The 26,836-nt window shown below is 48.9% G+C and overlaps 2 protein-coding genes across 2 annotated transcripts in view; one reads left to right on the plus strand and one right to left on the minus strand.

Annotated features, from left to right (window-relative positions):
• The window catches only part of LOC135900057 (uncharacterized), a 332,823-nt gene that overhangs the window by 26,284 nt on the left and 279,703 nt on the right, over positions 1-26,836 (minus strand). The window lies entirely within an intron of this gene.
• Positions 23,551-26,836, plus strand: part of Prm (Paramyosin) — a 33,660-nt gene continuing 30,374 nt past the window's right edge. Inside the window, exon 1 of the mRNA XM_065429488.1 lies at positions 23,551-23,838. Coding sequence (XP_065285560.1) covers positions 23,737-23,838 — 102 coding nt within the window. The 5' untranslated portion in view covers positions 23,551-23,736. The remainder of the gene's footprint in view (positions 23,839-26,836) is intronic.

Here is a 26,836-nt window from a genome sequence, read left to right on the forward strand (position 1 = left end):
CCCAAACGATGGCGAGGCATTCCTTTTCGGTCGTAGAATAGTTGCCTTCCGCTTTTGACAGTGACCGGCTAGCGTAAGCTATCACCTGTTCGACTCCGTTTCTCCTCTGGACTAGAACGGCACCGAGGCCTAGGCTACTGGCGTCAGTATGGATTTCTGTATCGGCGTACTCGTCGAAGTGCGCAAGTACCGGCGGCGACTGCATGCGTCGTTTGAGTTCTTCAAATGCGTCGGCCTGCGGTGTTTCCCACTTGAACTCGACATCACATTTCGTTAGATGTGTTAACGGCTCCGCGATGCGTGAAAAGTCCTTGACAAAGCGCCTATAGTAGGCACACATGCCAAGGAACCTACGCACTGCCTTCTTGTTGATGGGTTGCGGGAACTGTGCGATTGCAGCTGTCTTTTGCGGGTCTGGACGGACACCAGATTTGCTGATTACGTGGCCTAGGAACAGAAGCTCATCGTAAGCGAAGCGGCATTTTTCCGGCTTCAGAATAAGCCCTGACGACTTGATGGCTTCTAGTACTGTCGCAAGCCGCTTGAGGTGATCGTCGAAATTCCCGGCGAAGACGACGACGTCATCCAAGTAAACGAGACAGGTCTGCCACTTCAGTCCTGCTAATACTGTGTCCATGACGCGCTGGAACGTTGCAGGCGCCGAACACGGTCCGAATGGCATAACCTTGAACTCGTAGAGGCCGTCTGGCGTGATGAAGGCGGTCTTTTCGCGATCCCTTTCGTCGACCTCTATTTGCCAGTAGCCAGACTTGAGGTCCATCGATGAGAAGTATTTAGCATTGCAGAGCCGATCCAATGCGTCGTCTATCCGTGGGAGGGGGTATACGTCTTTCTTCGTGATTTTGTTCAATCGACGATAATCGACGCAGAAACGTAGGGTTCCGTCCTTTTTCTTCACTAAAACAACTGGAGACGCCCACGGGCTTTTCGATGGCTGGATGATGTCGTCGCGCAGCATTTCGTCGACTTGGTGTCTTATATGGTGTTGGGCTGCTGAGCACGAGGTCGCGGGATCGAATCCCGGCCACGGCGGCCGCATTTCGATGGGGGCGAAATGCGAAAACACCCGTGTGCTTAGATTTAGGTGCACGTTAAAGATCCCCAGGTGGTCAAAATTTCCGGAGTCCTCAACTACGGCGTGCCTCATAATCAGAAAGTGGTTTTGGCACGTAAAACCCCAAATATTATTATTATTGGTGTCTTATAGCTTCGCGTTCTCGCGTCGAAACTCGGTAAGGGCTCTGGCGGAGTGGTCGAGCGCACTCTTCGGTTATTATGCGATGCTTTGCGACTGGGGTTTGTCGAATCCTCGATGACGTCGAAAAGCAGTCTTTGAATCGTCGAAGCAGACTTCTGAGCTGTTGCTTCTTAATCACGGGGAGACTTGGATTTATGTCGAAGTCTGGCTCGGGAACTACGGTCGTCGGGGTAGATGCAACAGAATCCGAGAGGACAAACGCATCGCTGGTTTCCTGAAATTCCTCGATGTATGCGATCGTCGTGCCCTTGTTGATGTGCTTGAACTCCTGGCTGAAGTTTGTCAGCAACACCTTCGTGTTTCCTCCGTGCAGTCGAGCGATCCCTCTTGCGACGCAAATTTCACGGTCGAGCAGTAGACGTTGGTCGCCTTCGATGGCGCCTTCTGCGTCAACGGGTGTTTCGGGGCCGACCGAAATGACAATGCTGGAGCGAGGCGGGATGCTCACTTGATCTTCGAGCACCCTCAAGGCGTGGTGACTACGAGGGCTCTCCGGCGGTATCGCTTGATCTTCCGACAGCGTTATTGACTTCGACTTCAGGTCGATGATTGCGCCGTGTTGGTTCAGGAAGTCCATGCCGAGAATGACGTCTCGTGAACACTGTTGGAGGATAACGAAGGTGGCAGGGTAAGTCCGGTCATGAACGGTAATTCTTGCCGTGCAGACTCCAGAGGGCGTGATGAGGTGTCCTCCAGCGGTTCGAATTTGAGGGCCTTCCCACGTAGTCTTAACTTTCTTCAACTGGGCGGTGATGTGTCCACTCATGACGGAGTAATCAGCCCCTGTGTCGACTAAGGCAGTGACTGCGTGGCCGTCGAGAAGCACGTCGAGATCGGTGGTTGTTTGTCTGGCGTTGCAGTTAGGTCGTGGCGTCGGATCACGGCTGCGTCGTGTTGAACTGAAGTTGGAACGTCGCGTCGTCAAGTCGTCGTTCGTCGGTGTAGTCTTGCTTTCCTGACTTCGTCGGGACGGCGGCGTGTCGTTGTTATGTCGTCGAGATCGTTTCGTCGTCGTCTTCGTCGGCGACGGAGAGAGAGAGAGAGAGAAACATTTATTGAAGCATAAAATGGAATTCTCGCGGATCGAGGTCATCTCTTCGTCACGCTGTCTTCTCTTCGAAGGGAAGCCTCTTCAGCACGGGTGGTCCCTCAGTCCAGGGCTCCACTGAGTTTGGCCGCGTCCCCAGCGTGCTCCACCATCCTTCTTTGGACGGCGAGCTCGCAGCTGACGAGCCGGCTCTCCCAATGCTCCGCACTCGGGGGTTTGTGATCGCAGAATGCGTCGTTTCGTTCACACTCCCAAGTTATGTGATAGAGTGTGGGCGTAGTCCCGCACCAGGGGCAGGTGTCCCTATACTGCGTTGGGAACATCTTGTTTAATATGAAAAGGTTGGGGAAGGTGTTTGTCGGCGGCGGAGGATCTTCGTCAGTTCGATGAACAGCAACCGCACCTCCATCGGTTGCTGCTTTTAGTTTTCCGGATATGGGCTCGCTGACCGGTCCCGGGCTGGGCCAGTGTATGGTCGGCGCTGCGGCGACAAGTAGCGGCCTGGTGATGGCGAACGGGACGGCCGTCGAGGGCTCCACTGAGTAGCGGCGAGGTAATCGGCGATGTCACGTGGGCGCTCGCCAAGCTGTGGACGCGGCGCGTTGACGGCGAAACCTCGCAGTCCCATCTCCCGGTACGGACATCGTCGGTAGACGTGACCCGCTTCTCCGCAGTGGTAGCAGAGCCGGCAGTGGTCAGGAGCACGCCAGATGTCTGTCTTCCTCGCGTAGGTGCGCTGCGCGACGGGTGGTCGTGCTGGCGGCGGCGGCGGCGGACGACGAAACTGTGGCGTGACAGGGCCCTAGCGCGGTCGCGGAGGGGGTCCTTGACGGCGTGCGACGGCGGCGTGGGTCATCGCTTGCGGCTCACGCTGCGGCGATTCAGGGGCTACTCCAAGTTGTTGTTGGAGCTCCTCACGCACGGCGTCGGCAATCGAAGCCACTTGAGGCTGTGGTGATGGGAACAGCTTTTGTAGCTCCTCCCGCACGACAGCTCGGATAGTCTCGCGTAGGTCGTCGGCGGCCAGTGACTGAACTCCGGCGTAGTTTGTCGAGGTCGTGCGGCGGTCAAATTGCCGGTTTCGCATCTCGAGTGTCTTCTCGATGCTGGTGGCCTCGTGAAGAAACTCGTCGACGGTCTTCGGTGGGCTTCGTACCATTCCGGCAAAATGTTCCTCCTTCACACCACGCATCAGCAGGCGGACTTTCTTCTCCTCGGGCATTTCAGGGTCGGCGTGGCGGAAGAGACGGCTCATTTCTTCCGTGTAGATCGCGGTCGTCTCATTAGGTAGCTGCACCCGGGTTTCCAATAGCGCTTGGGCTCGTTCTCGGCGTACGACGCTTGCGAATGTCTGCAGGAAGCCGCTTCGGAAAAGTTCCCAGGTCGTTAGGGTGGCTTCTCGGTTCTCGAACCATGTCCTGGCCACGTCTTCCAATGCGAAGAAGACATATCGCAGTTTGTCGTCGCTGTTCCAGTTGTTAAACGTAGCGACTCTCTCGTACGTCTCAAGCCAGCCTTCCGGGTCCTCGAAAGTTGAACCACGGAACGTCGGAGGCTCCCTGGGCTGCTGTAGCACGATGGGCGATGCCGGGGCTGCCATTGGGGTGTACTTGGTGGCAATCTTTCTGGTCGTCTCAGGCAAAAGTCCGTGCTCCGGGGGCAGTTGTTGAAGACGGCGGCTTGCTCGATGGTCCGGGACTGCGTTGGTGTTGTCTGTGCGTTCCGGGCTTGGATCACGGCTTGTCGGGGGCGTCCGGTACATGGACCAAAAGCACCTCCACCAGATGTCACGTGGTGGTGACGAAAAGAACACAGTAGCAGTACTGTGATAGACAAAACTAACTTTTATTGGGGAACCTGTGCCCACAAAACAGGCTACACTTATAGCACAACGATAGCGGCGAACACGGTCGGCGATCGTCGAAAATCTGATCAGCGGGTCAAGCGCGTCGGCTTTTATAGATCAGTCGTCGAATGTTCCAGATTACCCGCCGTGGTTGCTCAGTGGCTATGGTGTTGGGCTGCTGAGCACGAGGCCGCGGGATCGAATCCCGGCCATGGCGGCCGCATTTCGATGGGGGCGAAATGCGAAAACACCCGTGTGCTTAGATTTAGGTGCACGTTAAAGAACCCCAGGTGGTCAAAATTTCCGGAGTCCTCCACTACGGCGTGCCTCATAATCAGAAAGTGGTTTTGGCACGTAAAACCCCAAATATTATTATTATTATTAATGTTCCAGATTAACTGATGGGACCCGCGTGTCTTCCACAAAGTTCTACACCATTCGTGTCACGCGATGAAATCTGATAACACAAGGTTCGACAACAACAGACTGCGGATAGAAGCATCGATAACTTTCCAGAAACTTCGGATACATGCAAGCGCGTCCCGCGCTGTGCGATAAGATTTGTTAGGCGGTGAAACCTGGTCGCCCGATAAATATAGAGAGAGTGAGAGAAAATAATGTAGAGAAAGGCAGGGAGGTTAACCAGAGGTAGTTCCGGTTGGCTACCCTGCGCAGGGGGAAGGGTTAAGAGGGATAAAAAGAGAAACAGAGTAGAAGGGGGAGATAGAAAGAAAGGGAGACAAGCACGAACAAAGCGCGTACACTACAGAGCGGTAGGGGGCGGCATTCTTAGAGTCTGTCGTGAAGCCCCGTGGACCGCAAGAACCTTACTAGCGCGAGTAGGGCCTTCAACGCGGATGTTCTTTCGGAGCATTGGCCTAAAGCTTTTAGTTCTGAAATTGGACGATTGCCCAACTGGTCCAGCACTCTGCACATCACTTGTCTCTCAGCACTGTATCACTGTATACTGTAGCACTGTATCGATAAATATAAATACACGTGTCAATATACTATGAAGATTGATCGGCAATAGAAGGTTTGCGTCATCACATCGGCAACAAGGTCATCGTAGTGACGATAATGTAACACTGCTAGAGCAAAGTCCATGGCCGATATTAGCAAAGCGATGACGTTAAATGCTTGTAAACGTTTTAGGGACCCGTTCTGTGATGTCACTGTTGGGTTTACCGCTGCCATCCCAGACGAACGACGCATATTAAAGTTGAGGAAGACAGATTGTTGTGTATAACGTGAGAGAATGTGTTCGGAAATTGAAGTATACTGATAAACTACAACTAGAACCGAGATATCGCCGACCCCGCATCGCGACACGTTCAGTGCGAGAAGAAAAGTGGGCGCTTGTGTCAAATATCACCGACATAATTGACCTCGAAGATCTTGCACAACGGAACAGAATCCTCAGAATAAAGTAAACAGAACTATTGCTGTTTTGTAAGTGAACGTCACAACTTTGGTCTTAGCGGAATTCAAGGTTAGGACATTCTCTCTATACACCGTTCAGAAAAAGAAAACAAGTCGGAGTGCAGGATACGGCAGTCATCAACAGCGTGAATTTGATTTAAAAAGCTTGATGTCACTTGCAAACAAGGAGTAAGATAATTTCGGAATAGCGGGTGCAGACATAAAACGATCACTGAAGGAAGGAAGGAAACAGATGCCTCGCAACTTCCACCAGGAGGGGCACAACATTTACCTGTTCAAGAAGAAAAATGTACATAGAAAAAGGATGTTGGTTGAAGGAGAGAGAGAATAAAAATAAAAGGGGGTCTTAATAAAAATATAAAAACAAAATACGCAAATCCTGGAGAACAATATGAGAACGACACTTGTCTGCGTTACACACAAGAATGCGGCAGTCAACTGCCTTGCAAGTGATCCAGAAAATCGAACAAAATTAGACCACTTCAGTGCTGACTACAGTAGGTAGTCCAAATGTGTCGCCTTCAGAAATGACAGCAGTGCTTTGTGAGCTTGGCCACGTCCAAACGCATGACGAGTGGGAAAGAGAATGTCGTCCAGTGCAGCACAGGGGAAGCCCAGTAAGCAGTAGAACTCATAAACCTGCATCACTGTGCGCATTATGTGAGGGAACGCCAAGGCTAAACGTCTCTGCGGCTCCGAAAAAACCCCACGTGATACGCTCGGATATCGTCATTGTTAGTGGAACCACTCGGCCACGACAGCATACGCTATGCAAAGCTTAAGTAGCAAAAAACAAGCTGAGCAGCGCCCACGAACTCGCGGAGGAAATTATTTGGTGGCTGAGATTCAGTGGGTCAGAGAAAGTGGCAGCGAATTAGCATCACGGAGATGGCAGGTCACCTCTGGACGAGTGTTGTACTTATGAATCCCAGCCTCTTCATTTCCGGGAACACCCACATGCGACGGTATACCCATTCACTGAATAAGGAGGCCCCGCGAGATGCAATCACACAAGCGATGGAGGAAATGCGACGCATTAAAGGCCGGCTGTTGTCGGGCTGCTGTAGGTGACGAAGAGCGACGTGGGAGTCATTCGGGAGAACAACCCTACAACCCGTATTTTAACGCTACGTCTAAGATAAACGTCTATGGCGCAACTGAGCGGTTATTGATGCATATCTTATATGAACGGCACCACGTGTCGATGTTCCGGGGAAGCACACGGCGAATACGCTTTCATCGTTTGATACATCTGTGTACGTATACACCTGACCACAATATTATGCAGCTAGGTGAAAAGGGATTAGCTAGCGCATACAGAATCTGTACAGAAAGTCGCAGTGATTTGTGGAGACTAGGGATAGAGAGACGTACGGGAAACTGAACTACATGCCCTTACATCCTTAGCGCGACGTGTCATGCCCAAAAATGCTACAGAACATTGCTGCCATTTTCGCTGTGCTATCGAGGTGTCCAAGGAGGTCTTGTCCATCCGGTGACCGGCGAAGGCGCTTGAAGTTGCTCAGTTCTCGTTCATTTTCATGTAGGTTGAAGAGAACAAGCTATAATTCCGTGAGAAGGTGGGTAAAGTGGTTTCCATGAGGCAAGCCGATCGCCACTCAGAAGGTATGCAATAGTCGCGTAACAGCTGAAACGTCAAGCAAAGTGTCGCGTTCAGCAGTGGTAAGGCATACAGAATACTGGAAACCTGAATGATATGCAGGCCTTGATGTCACCCAACTCGAGCAGCCATCATCATATATACCTTGGCTACGGCCATAACAAATTTTGGAGCTGATTGCGTCATTTTGTCTCAGAGAGTTTACAGCAGGCTTCTAAGGAATACGACCGTCAGTCATGACACTTTAGAAACGATGTTGTAGCACTAAATTTTTAGCTATCTCCTCGAGGCACGAGTGGTTCATATTGCGACCGACACGTTATCGCGAATGGCAAGCTATGGTTGCCGACTTGTCCGGTGTAATCTCCAGGCCAAGTTCACTGAGATAATCAGCTGGTACATCAAGTGTTCGCTGCTGTGTTGCACGGCCACGCGGACGGCAATTTGATGGGCAGCTAATCCATAAGGCATTATCATTTGCATATAACGCGACAAGAAACTCAGTTCTGAAGCAGCCAGCTTGGGAGAGGAGCAAGCGCACATATTAGAAGGGGTGACAAAACAAACCACAGTACATGCTACTCGTCATACTACGGACTCGTACTTTCCGTACGTAGTTCTTGAGGAACTGAAAGGCGACCTTCTGCTTCGGCCCTTATAAGGATCGAAAAAGATCACTGCTTTCGGGAAAGAATCTGATTCTTGTCAGTCATCTAGGAAGAACAAGCACGTAGGCAGAGTACTTATTTGCTCGAGCGAGTTTGAGTGACGATGCAAAATTTGCAATGCTGGACACGACATCGACGGAAACCGCTCATAATTCGGTCACAGGATGAGGTAGAATAATTGAATAAGAATAATAAAGCAATAATACAGAATATATTGTAACGCCAAGAGACCAAATAAAATGAAACGCGTTAATGAGTCTGCATTATTACGATTTATTTACCCTCAGCACATAACAAGCCAATATTAACGTGTTTGAGGGGGCATAACACAATTAAAGAAAAGGTCAGTTGATTAATGCTGATACTCAGAACAAAACAACCCAGCTTGTCTTGTTGCATGACAATTATATACCACATTTCCGATCTTTACCGTACTTCTATACACTTCCTAGCATAGTGGTTGGCAGCTGCTACTTCCTGGCGTCTACCAACGACTACTTCGCGCGAAAATGAGGATTTCTGAGCGGCACCTCTCTCAGGCGCCGTGGGCCTATCACGTAAGAACCTTCATGCAGGAGGAGACAAGCCGCACGACATATTTATTCACAGTATACTCGGTGCAGCAACCAGCGATATTAAGTGGGAGACACACCATGTCGCCGAAAGCATTAATTCCTGACAGTTTCGGAGCGATTGTTATTACAAGGATTCGTGAGCGGCGTCCGCGACGACCACACCATGTTGCCTAAGAAATTCTGTGACATCATTCTCTATTGTGATTAAAAAAGAAGCCAAGCTTGGAGTTGTAGGTTCTTCGCATGGGCAAACGTGGACTAAAATAAATGCACAGAACAAGAAAAATTTCCTTACCGCATGCTGCGAATTCTCTGTGCTTCACAAGGAATTTCATGCAGTTTGAGCCTGATACACTATTAACCAAATTGAAGACATGGGAGTCCGTGGACGATACCACGATCAGCGCAACCTGATGGGCACGTTCAGTTCAGATGATTGGTGCGAGGTTGCATGTCCCATTGCAATTATTTCTGCGGCAGTTTGCTGCATACTTGATTTTCTGTTCTGGTTAACCTCCCTATTTTTCTCATTTTTTTCGCGCCTCTTTGTTTCGCCACTCCACCGCCGGAGCGCAACCCACGCACGTTGCCGCTGCCGCTGCTGTTTCTGTTGCATGCTATCGGTCTGAGGCAACCCGCAGAGGCGCATGCCACCAAGCTTAGGATTGCGTGTGATTAAAACAAAATCTGTCAAGCTTCAGCATATAATTGGAGTGAGAGCTTTGCCAAGTTTGTTGCTTGAATGCTCTTTTCTTTTGTTTTGTATCATAACATTGAACGGTGAATGCCATACTCAAATGATCGCATTATATACGAGACCAGGGGCATTATAACGTAAAACTATTCCAATATGTTTTTATTCCAATCTCCTGACGTCCAAATTTGCGTAACCGCCGACGCAGGCATCGGGCGGTGACCCGCAGGGTTGTTTGAAGAGACCAGTCAAACTCTCTCCTCATTTATAGGCGGTCACTTTTGTTTGCTTTAAAAACAAACAACATTGCCTAGACTGAGCAGCTTGTCTTATCTAATTGGCTGGCATGAGGCGAGGAGCACACTCAAGTGGAGCGGATTTCGATGGGGCCGAGCCAGTGCACTGAAAATCTATAACCGGATTAACAAGGTGGGGCCGGCGTCTGCGATTGGTCCACTTTCCCTTACTTAGCTTGCGGCGGCTGGTCGAAAATCGCGGCGGCAGGCAACGGAAGCTTAAGAGTGCTGCTAAAACGGATCCTCAGCAAAGAAGAGTTCGCAGAGAGAGGTTGTAAACGTGCCGAAAGTGCTTGAAAACGTTACACGGCCACGCAAAAAGTTTTATTGTACGCACATAAACCCATGCTCTCCGGCAGGTGCAAGTAGCCAGTGCCTGAGCGATCGGCGGCGGCCATCTTTTATCCCTTTCAGAGCGGGGCAGCCTGTGGCTATTCTGAAAAAAAAATTCAGTTTTGCTTGGCATATTAATGCATCTTTAACGCGTACGCGTCACTTTGACGCGGTGAGTTTTCGCGGTTTTGTGGCGTCGCGCGACAGACAGGTGAAATGGGTGCAGCCCTCAACTTTTGACCAATAGCTGAGGTCTAATGGCGAAAAGGCGTCGAATCAGAAAGAACGATTTTTCTTTTGTTCGGTTATCGCCTTTGGGCGATAACACGCAACATGAACAGTTGAAGTTTGGCGACACCAGTGGCGCTCCGGCAAGCGGTGTGCTGTGCAGCAAGCAAACTGTGGACGAACACATCGCCAGTGGGATATACATCCTCGCAGCAATTGACTCAACTAGAAGTACGGAGCATGTTGCGCTGATTATGCTAACAACCACGAACTTCATGGTTTCGCCGTTCGCCTTTTAATTTTGGTCGATAGCAGCAAGTGCTTTGCAAGCGCAACGGCGAGAACGCTACGTTTTGCAACCGTCCCGACGCCTACGACACGTTTAGTTCGACGTACGCAAAAGTTACCACGTGGACAAGTTGCAAATACCCGCCTCCTAATTCTACATATGTCTCAACGCTGCGCTGTGAACACTGCTTGGTAGATAGTTCTTTGATCTCTAGAGCTCCTAGGGGAGCCTCAACTCCACTGTGCGGGGCTGGCCACGACAAGTACCCAGTACGATGAGCACTCAGTGTTAGGCGATCGCCATTACCTATAATTAAGGCCGCGTACCACGAGGAGTGAACATTACACTTTAACCAAGCTAGACCACGACGAGGAGTAGTTGGAAGCAATCGGCCACGCCTTGCGAAACCATTCACAGACTATACGCAGTGCACGCAGCGCAAGCGTCAACTCTCGCGCACGTATGCAACACGTCGATAATATCTTGCTGAGTTTTCGCGCTTCACATCTTCGAGAGCTCCACGTATGCAAATCCCCCACATGTCTGGAAGTAAAAGCTGTCTATTTTGACGAAAATCACGGAGAAAACTTGAGCAACTTTGACGGTTGTGCAAATGCCCTCCGATCATGCTCTCGCGTGATAGCTCCGTGGCCATAGTTCAGCGCTTGAGCTGATTCCGTGCGCACCTGTGATTGGTCCTGGGCTGAACCGACCGCCTATAATTGGCACCCTCTGGGCACCCGACTCCTCCTTAGTTTCGGCCCGTATGCCAAAGTATCTTCGTGCTCGACGGGCCACCTACAAAACGCAACTTTGGCCTGGCGGTGATGCACATTAAGTTAGTTATTTTCCCAATTCGGTAGTTTGCTGCAAGTGATGGAGTTCGAAACACCCCCTGCGGATCTTTTCGCTATCACTGTCACTACTTCGTCCTTGAGTGAAACTGTCAATTTTCTGTGGGTCACTTGAATTTTGAGAGCGATTTGACATTATAGGGGGACTGTGTTCCCGCTTATAGCGGCGTTGTTGTTATTTTGTTTATTTATTTGCAATATCATTGTTATCACACATTTTCTTATTGAATTGTGACCTTATGATTTATATTATTTGCATGTTATTTAATCACCTCTTTTTCTTTCATTTATCTGCTGTCAAGACGTTCATTTCCTCCCCTCACCTCACCTCACACTCGCAATTGTTTTGCGACCATGGAACACCAACAAGTAGTAGGGAGTTTAGTGCAGAGAGCTATCGACCTAATAAGTTTCCGGATGCAACAAGGCGAAACAATGAAAAGGGAGCCTGGAGCGCTATAACGTAAAACTATTCGAAACTTTTCTATTCCGATTCCCTGCAATCAGCCCCCCGCGACTGGCCAAAAACTTTTTTGGACCACCCCCCACTTCACCTGTCTGACACGCGACGTCACGAAAACCGCGATAGCTCCCCATCTGATATCACGTGTACACACTGATTATGCATAATTTGACCGAACAAATCAAAGATAGTTATTTCTGATTCGACACCTTTTTGCCATTAGCCCTCGGCTATTGGTCAAAAGCTTTCGCGCTGCACCCTTTTCACCTGCCTCTCACGCGACGTCACGAAACCGCAAAAGCTTACCGCGTCAAAGTGACGCGTACGCGTTAAAGATTCATTAACATGCCGAACAAAACTGAATTTTCTTCTGAATAGCCGCAGGCTGCCCCGTTGCGAAAGGAATAAAAGATGGCTACCGCCGATCGCTCCAGCACTGGCTACTCCCCTGCCGGAGAGCAGGGGTTTATTTGCGTGTAATAAAACTTTTTGCGTGGGCATGTAGCGTTTTCGAAAACTTTCGGCACGTTTACGACCTCGTTCTGCCAACTCTTCTTTGCTCAGGATCTGTTTTAGCGTCATTCTTAAGCTTCCGTTGCGTGCCGCCGCGATTGTCGACGAGCCACCGCAAGCTACGTAAGAGAAAGCGGACCAATCGCAGACGCCGGCACCACTCTCTTCATCCGGTTATTGATATTCAAGGCAGTGGCTCGGTCCTATCGAATCCCTTTCCACTTGGGCTCAGTGCAGGTAATGTTACTCGTTTTTCAAGCAAACAAAAGTGACCTCTTATGAAGGAGTGCCATATTTCGTGTTGCTATTCTCCCTTTTTACACAAATTTGTTTCCTTTGCCAAGTAACAAGGAGTAGCCAGTGCCACCATAAAGGCACCAACCTCTCCTAATATTCATTTCAATAAAAAAAAAGGGGGAGCATTTGATTGGTTTGTTCAGAAAACCCTGCGGGTGACCGCCCGATGCTTGCGTCGGCGGTTACGCAAATTTGACATCAGGAGATTGGAATAAAAACATATTGGAATAGTTTTACATTATACGGTCCCTGGAGTTTGGAGGACTAGCGAATAATTGGGTAAACCATCTTCAGCTGTATAGACGACAGCAATTTTTTTTCCTTTCTTAGGATTGTCTGCTCAGAAAAATTCGACTAGTTTGAACTGTATTGAACTGAGTGAGAATGAGGAAGTATTTAGGATAAGTTGTACATTGCTATGTAGGTGTGCATTCAAATTATATAAATATACCTGTGTTCATTCCTATTACTGAACTACGTGAACACTGAAGTTATTTTCATTTCAGTTATTTTGCGCATGCTTTATTTCTTTTTGTTGGAGGTGCGATTCACTCTAAAACCTAATAACAATTTCGTTAAATATTATCCGCAAATTGTTGGGCTTTTCGTGGTTTTTAAGGGACGCATGTGGCATTATTTCCCCAATTTAGCTATTGTGTTGCCTCATTTTTTTCCCCTCCTATTCGCGCTCCATCTCGTCGCATGATTGCAAACGCGCTCATCCCGGCCCGCCGCGGTGCACGTGTCTCTCGTGACACGTGGTCATTAATGAGGAATGTGCTTTGTTCCTTTCTTATTCAACCATATGCTTGTGAACGTGTTGCCCTCATCCTTAGAGCCTAACAAACAAATCTAGCAATGACGACATTCATATTCAACGACGGAGTAGAGCGCATCGGAATGCCATAAGAACCGCACGAAGAACATTCAAAGCGGAACGGGGGCGTTCCAGAGCCCCTTTAAGGACTTCCTGGCCTTAATGTTCACGATGCGACTCTGAGCGACGTGCAACTGATACAGCAGTCAAAACCAAACGACGTTGCCGCCGTCTCCCGTTGAGCTTGCTAGCCAAAAAGTAAGGGGAACACGACAGAGCACGTCGGACGGAGTACAGGCTTCCGCATCAGAGCCAATATTTGCAAAAGAAGCCTCAAGTAACAGTGGCAGTCACGTGGCCCCCACTTCCTTTTGGCTGTGTTCTACACGGGTCGTTCTATTTACTTGGTCGCGCTGTAATTCGTGGTGACTAAAACAGCGGGGGTTGTTGTTTCGAAAGGCTGCTGCCGCATGCTTGTGAATCAGAGGGAGCATCCACTTCTCGTCGCTGACTCATCTCAGCCAGAATCAGGCAGCCGGGAGTACCATGCGCGCTTCTGGAACCGTGCCACGGCTAAGGCGACGTCGGCAAGACTATACGCGGCCTGAGCGGGGGGCAAAAAATAATGCAGACGAGGAAGATCGCGCGCAGCCGTTGACAACCGCTGGGGCCGTCACAGGCGGCGCACTGCACAAAGCCCTTACGGACACGGCGAGAAAGAAAAGCGCCACGCGGATCTCCTCGGCGCAGAGGAAGTGCAACAACCACAAGAAGCACGCGTATACGGGAGCAGAGACATTCGTGACAAACGACGGCTTCCCTGCATTAATATGGGAAAGGCGGTGGTGTCGCAAGGACAGCGCCTTCCCTATACACGCTGTTATATCAGAAACGGGGAGGCTCCCTTTCGAAGCAGCGCGGTGCCCTTAATGGCGTACGCTGGCGCTACTCAACGTCAGCATCAGGCCTCCTCAACCGAATAAAGCCAGGGCGTAATTAAGCGCGCGTGCTTCTAGGCTTCCCTTCGCTCGTATAACTCCCGGCTGCTTAAAAGAAGACTAGGCGAGGACATTGCTGAAGAAACAAGAAACTAGTGCGCTCGTGTCACCTCCGGTGCAGTATGCACGCTCAGTAAAGGCGGGACAATCGTTTCAGAGGCTGTCATCGAGCGCCTCAGCAAGCGGCTGGGCCCGTGATCCGAGGAGTCTGGCTCGACACATAAACATAGGCTTGGACAAGTCTCGAGTGTTGTGGTTGAGGGCAATCAAATTGCATGAAAAAAGCTGCGATGCCCTGTTAAGAAAAGAAAAAGAGAAAACGTACAATGTCCATCCACACAAAATAGCAGGGGAGGTATTCTGTAGGAGTCCACCTAGTGGACTGTCCATTTCGTTCGGCAGCTGTTGATTGGCTGGGGCCGCTCGTCTGCTCCTCGCTCGTACAGCTGCATCCAATCAGCAGCGACTAGGTGGACTCCTACAGAATAACCCCCCTCCCCCCCAGGTGCTAGAATACTCTAAGATCAGTTTAGTTCCTAAGATACTTCCACATGACTCAGCATATTAGTAACATAAGCCAATTGGTACATGCTAACGAACAGATAAATAAAGGATAAGGAAGATGTATGATAACAGCCCATATGGGGGAAAACAATACCAGTATCTATCTAAACTCGGTCATTGTATTCTAAAGCCATATGATTTTCTCGTATAATACTGTCGTTTATTAGTGATCGCATCTAGAACCTAAATGATGTAGAGTTCGTACACCTGTTTGATGGCAAAAGGCGCCGTTATTCCTCGCATCGTAGTGCTTAAAGTACTCTCACGTATTGGCCCAATGCCTGTTCACTCCCCCCCCCCCCCCTCCGTTATACTACGAGCTTAACGAATTCAAAGTGGATATTATAAAGAGCGCCGACTGCTGAAGCGTTCATAAAAAAAAATCGCATGCACAACTGGACACGGTGCCAGAGGCAAGCAGACATTTGTTCGTCGCCTCGCTACCACACTGCGCTGTTTCTATGCCTTTGCGGCACGAGTTCCACGAGCAGTCCTAACGCAGGCATGTGCCTGCACTAAAGCACGCCCGCCACCGTAATTCATATATTCTGAGGCTGCCTAGTATATCCACAACAGCGAAACAGGGCCAGGATCCACAAACATGTCTTAGGCTAGACGTGTTCGTAAGGTAAAATTTCAGCCAATTCTAATGCTCGACATCTCATTTGCGAAGCCGGCAGGCCAATGGCAGAGAGCACTTTACTAACGAAATGCTTTGAAAAAAACGAAAACAAAAACAGAGATAGCCCAAGACATGCGCCGGCCACCTATGACTACACACGACAAGAGGACCGCCATGCTAACGTGGACGCTGCTGGCTGAGCTAGCCTACAATGACATGTGAGCAAAGCTGTATGTAGTAGATGGCCGTAGCCTAACCAGCATGCCCCTAGACCACCGCGAAAGCAGTGCAGTTGTGCGTCTGCACAGATAGCAAGAGTGCAAAAAAGAAAGAAAATAAGGGACGTTTCCAAGGAAACAAATCCCGGTGGTACTTGGTACCTGCGCCAGTGCTCAGTGCTATAAGCACATCTCTATCTAGAGCGTTATAATGATGCGAAGGCAAGACTGTCTAATAAGGTGAATAATTGCTTGTAAGCGTTAAAGTTTTCTACAGCAGCTGATAGCAGAATAATGTTAGCTCAGCCACATAAAGCACGTATGCGTAATCATCAGCGATCATCGTCTTCTGCTCCTGTTTCCCACTTCTCACAGCAGAAAATACCAGCATAGAGCTCGCGACATCTAGCCGATCACTGTGCAGTTCCTGCAACTGCAATAAACCGTTTTTTTTTTGTTGCCATCCATAATCATTTCGCACGTAATGCCGCATTTATAATTATGTAACTTCTTTAGACCGCCGAAAACTTCTTTCACCTTCTAGATTTTGCTGATAGATACGAATGCTCACTACTTCTACACCTGGCACACCAACGCGGAATTTTATGATGTGCTCCAAGTTAGATTGCGGGATTTAATCTCCCGAAGCTGTGCACCGCGTTATGAGAGAAGTTGTTGTGGTGTTTCTTTTGACCGGGTTCTTTGGCGTGCATCCAAAGCGCAGCGCACGAGCGTTTTTGCATTCTGCCTTCACACGGAATGCGGCCGCCGCGGCCGGGAATTGAACCGACCACCTCGTGCTCAGAAGCGCAACGCTATAGCCGAGTCACAGTGACATATCATTCTTTGCATTCAACATGACATTGTTAAAAAAAAAAAAACTGAAGTAAGCGATCTGTGATCTTTCATTCGCACGTTCAGCTCTTTGTATTGCGATGTCAAGCGCGATACAATATAGCTAGCTTTTCACACTCGAAACCACGGATGTGTTGGTTTCAAACGAATGCTACAGAATTGGGATCGAGCGCCCCCAACCAAATTACCGTCCGTGTCTTTATCATGAACAGTCACATTTAATCTCTAGATGGACAAAGGTTTTAGAACACCGCTGCCGATCTATACTGAGGGAGCCCTGCCTCGGCTTAGGTGGTTCATAAGTCACGAATATACTCGAGTGCAAAAACACGAATATATATACAAGAGAATGTGCACTCCACCTTGCCTGCTCGTGCTTCCCGGATTTTTCTTTCACTACTCGCTCATCATTCGTCACTCTCACCACCACACATTTCGTTTACCCCAACATGGTTACAGTGGCCGCATGCCAGACAATATACATAAGGGGAGAGAAGGAAATGCCCCCCGAGACTGTCTTTGTTGCCATTCCCATAACATGCCCCACAGAAATGTCGCCTCTGGATATGGAAATCAAGTTCACGACAGGCTCCCCGGGGGACGCCAGAGCCGCGGAGCCACAGTACCTTGTTGCATTACATTCACTGTGGTGATAAAAGAACAATATCATCCGCAGCTGAATTATTATCAACATAACCTTAATCAGATCAACTACAGAGTAAATGCATTTCTCTATAAGACTGCGAATTATTTCTGTTGTGCGTTAACGGAACCCACCCTAAATTCCCAAAGCTTTCAGATTTCATCGTTTTTTTTTCATTATCGGCGGCCTTCGACTGTGCTTTCCTTCCCTTGTCGCCAGGGGTCTCTGATAAACACCTACACCGTACATGACCTTCCCAAGTCCGAGGTTAACTTCTTCAGATTCCATTAAACTGTCTCTGTCTATGTCTCTTGCCATCTCTTCCTTTTGTTTCGAAATCGAAACTAGAAGATCATTAGCTTGTGCCTGTTGTCTAATCTGTACTATCGTCTTTATATATGTTTGCACTACGTTTGTCATCCGTCTATTATTTGTAGCGTGATTCTTTATTTACCTTTCTTCCAACTAACTTTGTTAGTTCTCTAGTTTTAGTCTGGTAATTTATTACTGGCAGAATAACGAAATGATTTACTTTCCTTCTCAAGGATGCCAGTTCCAAGCCATGCGCGCATAGCCTTTAAATGGGCACCACATGTTGCTTGACCAGATTTTTTCTGCTTCAGAGTTTGGTCTTTCAAACATGTTAATATTCATAATACGAAATAATAATATGCAAACTTATTAGCCTAATCTGAGTTCAAGAGATTATGTGTCCTGAACCTGGAGACACTGGTTCCTGATGACAGGGTAGTAAACTAAATCCACACATAATCATACGCAACTAGATCAAATTACCAGAGACATTTGCGCTACCTTGAAACGCAATGCTGGAAAACAGAAAAAAGCACTGCGTGTACGAACGAATTAACTGTTTATTGACGACACATATAAATAGGAAAAAAAAATTTGGCTTCTGTCTCAATGTGCAAAACACATCGAGAATAATCATAAGCAACGAAAAGGAAAAAAAAAAACGTTTTGCGGGGAGTTCTTTAGACTATAGGGGAAAAAAATATACAGAATGCAGAAAACTGGAAGGGACCTTCGCCCCAAGCCACCTATGGCTTCGTTTGGAATTTGTCCAGGCAATTCTCGTCATATCTGAATCATAGGTGTACATTGCATTTGCTTTACGTCATGTGTGTGACACCACATGACTGTAGCCGGAGACCTTGCATCGGTCTGTCTGCTCGGAGCGTGCTTGCAAAAGAAAGTGAGTCGCGTGCCAAACTTCTTCCTCATCCTGTGTTCCTGCTCTGAACTAACAAATGACGTTTGCTGCCTGTCATTCAGTTTGACCGAAGACATGTAGCAAGAAACTTTATACTCAATACAAAAACTCAGCTAGAATTTGTTTTCCTGATATGTCGCCTGTAGGCAATACTCGTTATTAAAGGGTTAATAAGCCCGTTGTGCAGAGATAGACAATAATATTTTCATACCACGAGTATTGCTTTGAGCTACGCCATTGCACATATAAATCTGTACGCTGGCAGATTTTATAAGAACAACTCAATTTTGTGTAGCGCACTGGTCAATTGTCGTATAACATGATATCCCAAGTTTTTCTTCCTTTAGCGGTGGTCACAGTCGGGTGATGAAAGCATATCGAAATGCCCGCACACCCAAAAATAGCGAAAATGCTTTATGAAGAAAAGACTGAGTGAAGACAAAAGTGTTACTAGTGCAGCGACGAGAAGGACAGTACAATATTTTGCAAGCTCCTAAGGCCGAACCACACGCGGCTAATCGTACATGGCTGGCTATAGGCGTCACGCGTCTGCGAGGCCGTGCCCTATACGCGTCTAGAGGGGAGAGACGCGTATAGGGCAGTGCAGTGCTTGGCTTTTAGCGTCATTTTGAGCGCACGCGACAGAAGTGGCAGCCAGTGCGCCGTGTCACGTGGCCGGCACGTAAACTTCGCAGGTTTGGAAACAACTGGTGGTGGTTTCGGAATCATGCTGACACTCCAGCAGTCGCCGCTGGTTCCGTGTCGCACAAAGACGATGGGCGCTATTAATAATGAACCGCTAGTCGCCTGCGTCGAGGCTCTGCCTGCACTTTGGTATGCTAAACACAAGCACCATAAGAATAAGCCCATGACGGGATTCTTGTTGACCGAGATGGCGAGAAATGTGTCGCCCGACGCTGCCATAACAGGCAAGTGCTCGAATTTTATACGGGTGTCATACGCGGGACATTTTAGATTACGATCGAGCCCGATCGGGGTCATATTTCTGGATCACGATCCCTGCCCTGCCCTCTCGTCACACTCCTTCTGACTCGGAGATGCTTGCGCTCACGTATACGCTTAGCGAGACGCGTATCCCGTGCTCCGTGTGGTCGGGCCTTTAAAGCCGTGTGCACGCTAAAGATGCAAAAGTACTAGTTGAAATTCCCGCATCTTACCTATGAAGTCATTTAGGAGTAAATTCGCCATTAACGGACCTAAAAACCTAACTAATACGAATGCGACCGCGAAAATTCAAACCCGCCGTCGTGGCGTAGTGGCTATGGCGTTACGCTAATAAGCCCGAGAGCGTGGGGTCGAATCCCGGCAACGGCGGCAGCATTTAGACGGAGGTGAAACGTGAAAACGCCCGTGTACCATGCATTGGGTGCACGTTAAAGAACCCCAGGTGGTCAGAGTTAACCCGGTTGCCTCCACTATGGCGTGCCTCAAATAATAATTTTGGCAGGTAAAAGCCCCAGAATCGAATTTTTTATAATTTTAGCGAAAATTCAAATATAAGTGGACGATATCGCTACATAGCAAGTAAATTCGTGGCTCCAATCTGGGGCGCTATAGCGTCAAACTATTCCAAACATTTCTATTCCAATTCTGCAATCAGCCCTCCGCGATTGGTCAAAAACTTTTTTGGACCACCCCCCCGTCACCTGCCTGTCACGCGACGTCTCGAAAACCGCGATAGCTCCCCATCTGATATGACGTGTACACACTGATTATGCATGATTTGACCGAACAAAAGAAAAAAATAGTTATTTATGATTCGACGCCTATTCGCGATTAGCCATCGGCTATTGGTCAAAAGTTTTCGGGCTTCACGCACTTCACCTGCCTGCCACGCTACGTCACAAAACTGCGAATACTCCCCGCGTCAAAGTGACGTGTGCGCGTTAAAGATGCATTAATATGCCGAACAAAACTGAATTTTCTTCTGAATAGCCACAGGCTGCCCCGTTACGAAAGGAACAAAAGATGGCTGCTGCCGATCGCTCAGGTACTGGCTACTCACACCAGCCGGAAAGCATGGGTTTATTTGCGTATTATGAAACTTTTTGCGTGGCCGTGTAACGTTTTCGAGCACTTTCGGCACGTTTACAACCTCGTTCTTCCAACTCTTCTTTGCTGAGGATTCGTTTTACCGTCATTCTTAAGCTTCCGTTGCATGTCGCCGCGATTTTCGACCAGCCACCGCAAGCTAAGTCAGAGAAAGTGGACCAATCGCAGACGCCGGCACCACCCTCTTCATCCGATTATCGATTTTCAATGCACTGGCTCGGCCCCATCGAATCCCTCTCCACTTGAGCGTGGTCCTCACCTATTGTCAGCCAATTAGATACGACAAGCCGCTCAGTGTAGGCAATGTTATTCGTTTTTCAAGCAAACAAAAGTGACCTTTTGTGAACGAGGAGAGCGTTTGATTGGTCTGTTCAGACAACCCTGCGGGTCACCTCCAGATGCTTACGTCGGCGGTTACGCAAATTTGACGTCAGGAGATTACAATAAAAACATACTGGAATAGTTTTACGTTATAGGGCCCCTGGACTGAGATCGAACATAACCAACAAATCTTAAAGACGAAAAGGGAGAAGTAATTTTCTGCAACTCGCACCGATAAGCGGGCAGTACCAATAATATTTGCGCAGTAAATTATTAAGGACCACCGTGAGGGCTTTTGAACTTGATTCTTGCTGATGTACTAAAGATGATTACTGCATCTTTGTATCGCCACGTGCACTGATTAAACACGATCACAGCTAAATATGGAACTTTGCACGTATACTCACAAAAACAACCAAATCCTGATGCTGGACATATTAGAGAAGGCCACCGCACCATGGCAAAGAACACTTACAAGCGAAAATGTTTGTGAATCCGGCCCCTTAATCGTAGGCGCTCGGCGAGCAAACGCTTTGTAGGGGCGCTTGATCACCGAGTGCCTACGTCCAACAATGAAAGATCAAGAAGTAGTCACTTACATTTGACGAAATATAGCGCATGTGCATATCATCGTAAGGACGTTCTGCGCTCTGCCGGTCTTGCAAATGCTTCTCAGGTCGCCGAGTTGTGCTGAAGATTGTAGCGACGTGCTGCTCTTTCACTTCGATCGCGCGAGAGACTGCCCCTTGCGGCATAGTCTCCTGGGCGATCGAGACTAAAGCAAGCTAATCTGCTCGCGGTGTGAAGATGGTCCTAAAATGATCGATTTTCTGTTGTCTGAAGTTCAGGCATAGCGACGAACAATATATTCCAATGGAATTTTACGAAGAGAAAAGCAACCGTCCTCGTGACGCATAGTCATCTTGACAACGGCAAACCAGCTGAAAATGCAGATGTCGGAACGACTGGTGCAACAGCTGCGACGGTCAAGCAATGTCCGTTCCTTCGAATGCTCGGGTAATTCTTTTTAGAACCAGTGTTACGGCCGCGAAAAGCTCAAACCATTCAGACTAAACTCTGAGAGCAAACGGTAAGCTCTTCTGCTGCATTCCTATTTGCTCTCGGCAGCCGATGCAAGACCCAAAACACCAGTCATCAGTGAGGATGACTCCGCTGCGGTGACACCAGCGCTTGCTTGCTTCCACTGCCGCGGTGAGGACCAATGCAGAAAGAAACGGAGACAAAGACAAAAGCAAACTCTGAGGCTGTCCTTTCTTTTTTTTTTTCGTGCTCATGACGTGAGCAAAAAAAAAAAGAAGACGTGGAGAAGACAGGAGCTAGAGACTGAGAGACAAGTTGCCACAAGCGAGCCGCAGCGGAAACAAGCAGGGAAAGTAAAAATACGCGCGGAGGAGTCGCAAGCTAAGAAGAAGAAGAAAAGGAACTGCTGGGGGCTATTTTTAAAGGATTCACAAATCAGAGCGGTTGAAGCACCCGAGGAAAGTGTAAGAGAGGAGGAAGAAAAAAGAGAGGGAGATAGTGCGCGTGGAGGGGACGAAGACGAGGAGATGGGGGCGAACCCTGCTGCAGCAAGTCGACGTTTTTGAGTGGAGAGTCTCAAGTTTTGCCGGTCACATTCCTCGACGCCGCTGGGAAAGGTGATTCCAAAATGGCGGCTCCCCGAAAACCGCCTTGGCGAAGCCAGGTGTGCCGTTACGTGTACGGCGTGTGGACAGCGGGAGGTGTCATTTACGCCTAGCCGGGCGGCGGCTGCGAGAACACGTGGACTTCGACACGAGCAGAGCCAGACAGTCTGTTTTGGTAACAATCGTGCCGCTTGGACCAATCGACTGCAGATGATATGCGCCACTCCTACGGGGTAGGCATCATGTGGTGTGAGCCCCGCCCACTCAAGGTGCCAGCAGCGAAGACACTGGCATGTTTGATACGGAATATCAATGAGGCAGATTTGTACAAAAAAATCTCAAGCTCCGGATAACAATCACACCTCGAACTGGAAAGGCTTGAGCCCCATAAAAGGAAAAAAAAAAGTGGTTTAAATTTGTAATTTGCTATGTGAAGCGTCTTTCAATGGACAAGATTTTCTCGGCAAAGTGAGACAATAAAGTACTTCTACGAACTCATTTTAAACATAGTCTAGACTACTAGAAATGAATGCAACGATATTGGTTTCCATGCAAACATAAAATAGATATTACAACAAAAACGCATGACAGCGATCCAAGATACAATAAACAAAGCCTAACAGGTCACTTTATTTCCAGAGATTTTTTTTTTTTTACTGGGATATCCGCGTCCTTTGTTCTCTTCGCCGACGTGCATCGTCGTATGTGTCAAAATCGACGTGTCTCCTGCCCGAAGCATGGCGTCATGCTTCATTCCCGACGGCCCGTATACGCCCGAGAGCGGCCGCGCGATTTCTGGCCGCCCGTCATCGGTGCGTTCCTGTTCTCGCGTATATGGCCATGCGCGAGCAACTCGCGCGCCTGCGGCTGCAGCGCGAGCGTACCGGCGGCCGAGCGCCGTCTCCGAGGCATGCTCGCGGCTCGCGCACTGGGCCAACGGCGCGCTTCCCAAAAAGGGCTCCGGTCCGGGAAATCCGAGCTCGGAGCGCGGAGTCCCAAAACGGGCCGCCCAGAGCCGCCCTCTTGCAGCCGGCCGGTCGCGCAGCAAAAAAGCAACGCGCCTAAAGCCTCGCAGGAGCACCTTGTTGGCTGCAGGCGACCAGCGCGCCCTCACTCGGCCAAGTCAGCCCTCTGGAAGGACCTTCAAGTGGCGATCCCGTGCTCTGCTCACTTCGACGTCGAGGGCTCTTACCGCTCACTGGTGTGGTGTGTGAGTTCTGGTTCCCCGGTGCGCGGACCCCAGCCTTGCCCACACTTCGACTCCACTTCGACGAACTCGGCTCCGCTGAAGAAGACCGACCATGTCTGCCAGGACCAGCAAGTACATGTACAAGAGCACCGGCGGCTCTGGAGATATCTCCATCGAATATGGCACCGACCTCGGCGCGCTCACCAGGCTTGAGGTAGGCACGCATCGAGCACGCGCCGGTGGCTGGTCGCGTGACGAACCGCCGCTCTTTCGCGGGCTGCGGTTTGTCTGCGCACTGCTTGACATCGACGGCGCTCGCTCACGCGTCCAGGCGGCCGCTTTACACGCCACGCTCACTGGCAGTCATAGGAAGGGGCGCCGGAGGTGGTTACCGGGGCTGAGCATAACCCTGGTCTCGCCTTACCCTACGCCAACGTTTCAGCTTGGAGACTTGTCTTCCTGACAAAGTCAAGCCTTCCCAACGAAACGGCGGCAATGGCTGAGGCGACGTCTCGGTGCGCTTGTCGAGTACGCTCCACCAGAATGCAATGGACCTAGCTAATTGTTATCAGGACGCAGTGACCGTCACGGGTATGCTTTGAGACCTAATTAAAAAAAAGAAATCACGACAGCGAGGGGAAAGAAGAGCGCATGTTGAAGGGTAGTCAGACTCCGTCTTGAGAATATCAGCACCCGTTGTGACTGCACGTTTCTGCAGTTCGCTTGCAGAACACTGTGAACGCAATAGGTATTTGTTGAAACAAAAATTTTAAAGTTCAGTCCGCGTGAAGTGCGCACAGGTCGTGTGTCTGTCAGTGAAAAAGTTTCGTTGCTAGGCGGAATATTACTCAGTGAAACGCAGAAAACTGAGGGAAAATTCAAAGACGTTCAGCTTGCTTGAAAGCCTCTGAACAAACAGAACACATGTAGTAGTGTACCTGCATGCTCATTCCCACTTTCACAGAAAAAAAAGGAAATGGTCGAATGCGTGAATATAGTATTAATAACTACGCATATATTGGTTTTGCACAACTATATTGACCAACCGACTGAGTGAGCGTGGTAGAGAACTGCAGGGAACACGATTATTCACTTTCTTTCTACAAGCGGCTTGGTAGAGCCAGGCCAACTTACTAAGCTCCCAATTTGCGGGAGCCAGGAATATATGCAATTGGCTATACCTTTCTGCTCAGGTTTTGCCTCACATTTCGATCCAGATCTGAGGGAGTATCGGGAGCAAGGCGTACTCAACAAACTCCCGTTGCTGCTTCAAATACATTCACATGCTTATACTGATTCAGTGTCCATTTTTTGCGCGATGTGCCTGTTGTTGTAAAGCTTGTATTGCGCAGAGCTTGCTTTCTGTCGAATAGAACGTACATAGAGCGACGACTCCACTCTTTAACACTGCTAAAGTACTGTATCTCCGACTTCGAGCACAGACAGCTAACGCATTAAATATTGCTGTTAGCTTGAGGCGGCGGGCACTCACAACGACTACTACGAAAATGAAAGCTGGGAGCTCTATACCAGGAATGCTCAATTACAAGCAAGCACTTGGCAAAGCTTCGTCTATTCGTCTGCCGGCCTAGTCATTGACCTTCAGTGAATGCTTACGTAAGTGCTGTAAAGCGTTAACGGAGATGTGAGAGACAGCAATAATTACAGTTTGCGAGACCTGTTCAGACGGCAGATATTATTGCTGGATCTTTGTATCTTTGCTATAAAGGGGGTAATGGCGGCTTGTACCAGACCTGCAAAATTACGCCACCTCATTTGGTCATGGCATCGAGTTTCGGGGAGTTTCGCTTTGTTGAGCATCGGCAAGTGAAAGAGCGGGTTAAAATGTTGCGTACTTTTCAGCTCGTTCTTTTCTCAAATACATAAAACATTGCGAAGAAAGAGTGGAGACTATTTCTACTGATAATATTAATCAAACAGATAATTTTAGGGAGGCAAGAATACGCGACCTAGAGCTCTGAAACAAATATTCTGCTAGAGTATTCTAAATATTCATACTGCACACATATATAATCAGAATACCTATGTTTCGAGGAAAATAAACACTGCTATGTTTAATCGGAATACCAATAATATCATGTTAAAGGGAACTCCGCAGGCAGACGTATTTATGAAAGGCAAGCTTTAGGATGAATCAGAACTACTCTCGTTCAGAATTCGTAGGAAAACAAAATTACGCAGCCTCTCCCATAACATTCCCCCTTTCTCGACGTATAACTTTATTTTGTAATCAGTATCGGAACACTATCAATAACATTGTGAGCGTAGAAATCAACCATTTCACCTGCGTTAGCAGCAGTTGAGAGGCAGGCACAAATATCCTTTGAAATGCAGGAATGAGGGTGGTAGCACCAACATGCAAGACGCCATACAGTGCTTCGTGCTTTCTAACCAGCTGCAAATTCTGCCCGCAGGAACAGGCTAGTGGCCGCTTTACAAGCCTTCAAGTGGCGCTAGTGTCTCTGTCTCGTTTTCGCCACACACGACGTAAGCTTCTCGAGCGCTGAAATGCATGGCTGCCAACGTTTGCACAAGACAAAACTCACATGACCTTCTTTCGTCCTATGGCGGCGTGCCTCAATTTGGAAGCGCGAAAAGAGACCGTTACGAAAGGACGCGGCTGCTCTTCAAGCTCGAGCGTACTTGGAACCTCCGGAGGCTTGCATCAGTGGTGCCACCTGGCTCATGCTGCTTGGGGAGCAAGTGCCCAAGCGTAGGGTAACACTTGCAGCAACACCTCACCGCAGGAACGGCTAGATAAATTGAGGAAAGCTAAGAAACGCTAAGCATTGCCTTGTGTTCAGCCACTTCAAGATGCAGTGTGTAATTTAATAATAAACCGATTTTAAAACGGGTGATTTTCACAACTCGTAACAGTTAGCGTGCACTTTCAAAATGTTGTGCCGGAGAGGTGTGGCGGTATTATGTCAGCAATGTCCCATGTGGCACACACGCATCTATTGTGTGGGGATGCTCCTTTTTCCAAGCATTGATGGTCCCCTTGAGGCCGTGCACCTGGTCAGGAACGCACTGGTACATATTTTCCGGAAGGTTCTTGGCGGCAGCTCTGGTCTAAATCCCACAGAAGCGGCGGATGGTCTACTACAAGGCCGCCTGTTTTTCCAAGCAAGGTGCTCAGAGACCAACGCTGAAAAATACCTGCAGGGCCACCCCACCCAGCTCAGCACCAA

This window comes from Dermacentor albipictus, chromosome 1 (genome assembly GCF_038994185.2).
Source record: "Dermacentor albipictus isolate Rhodes 1998 colony chromosome 1, USDA_Dalb.pri_finalv2, whole genome shotgun sequence".
In the NCBI taxonomy this organism is placed as follows: Eukaryota; Metazoa; Arthropoda; class Arachnida; order Ixodida; family Ixodidae; genus Dermacentor; species Dermacentor albipictus.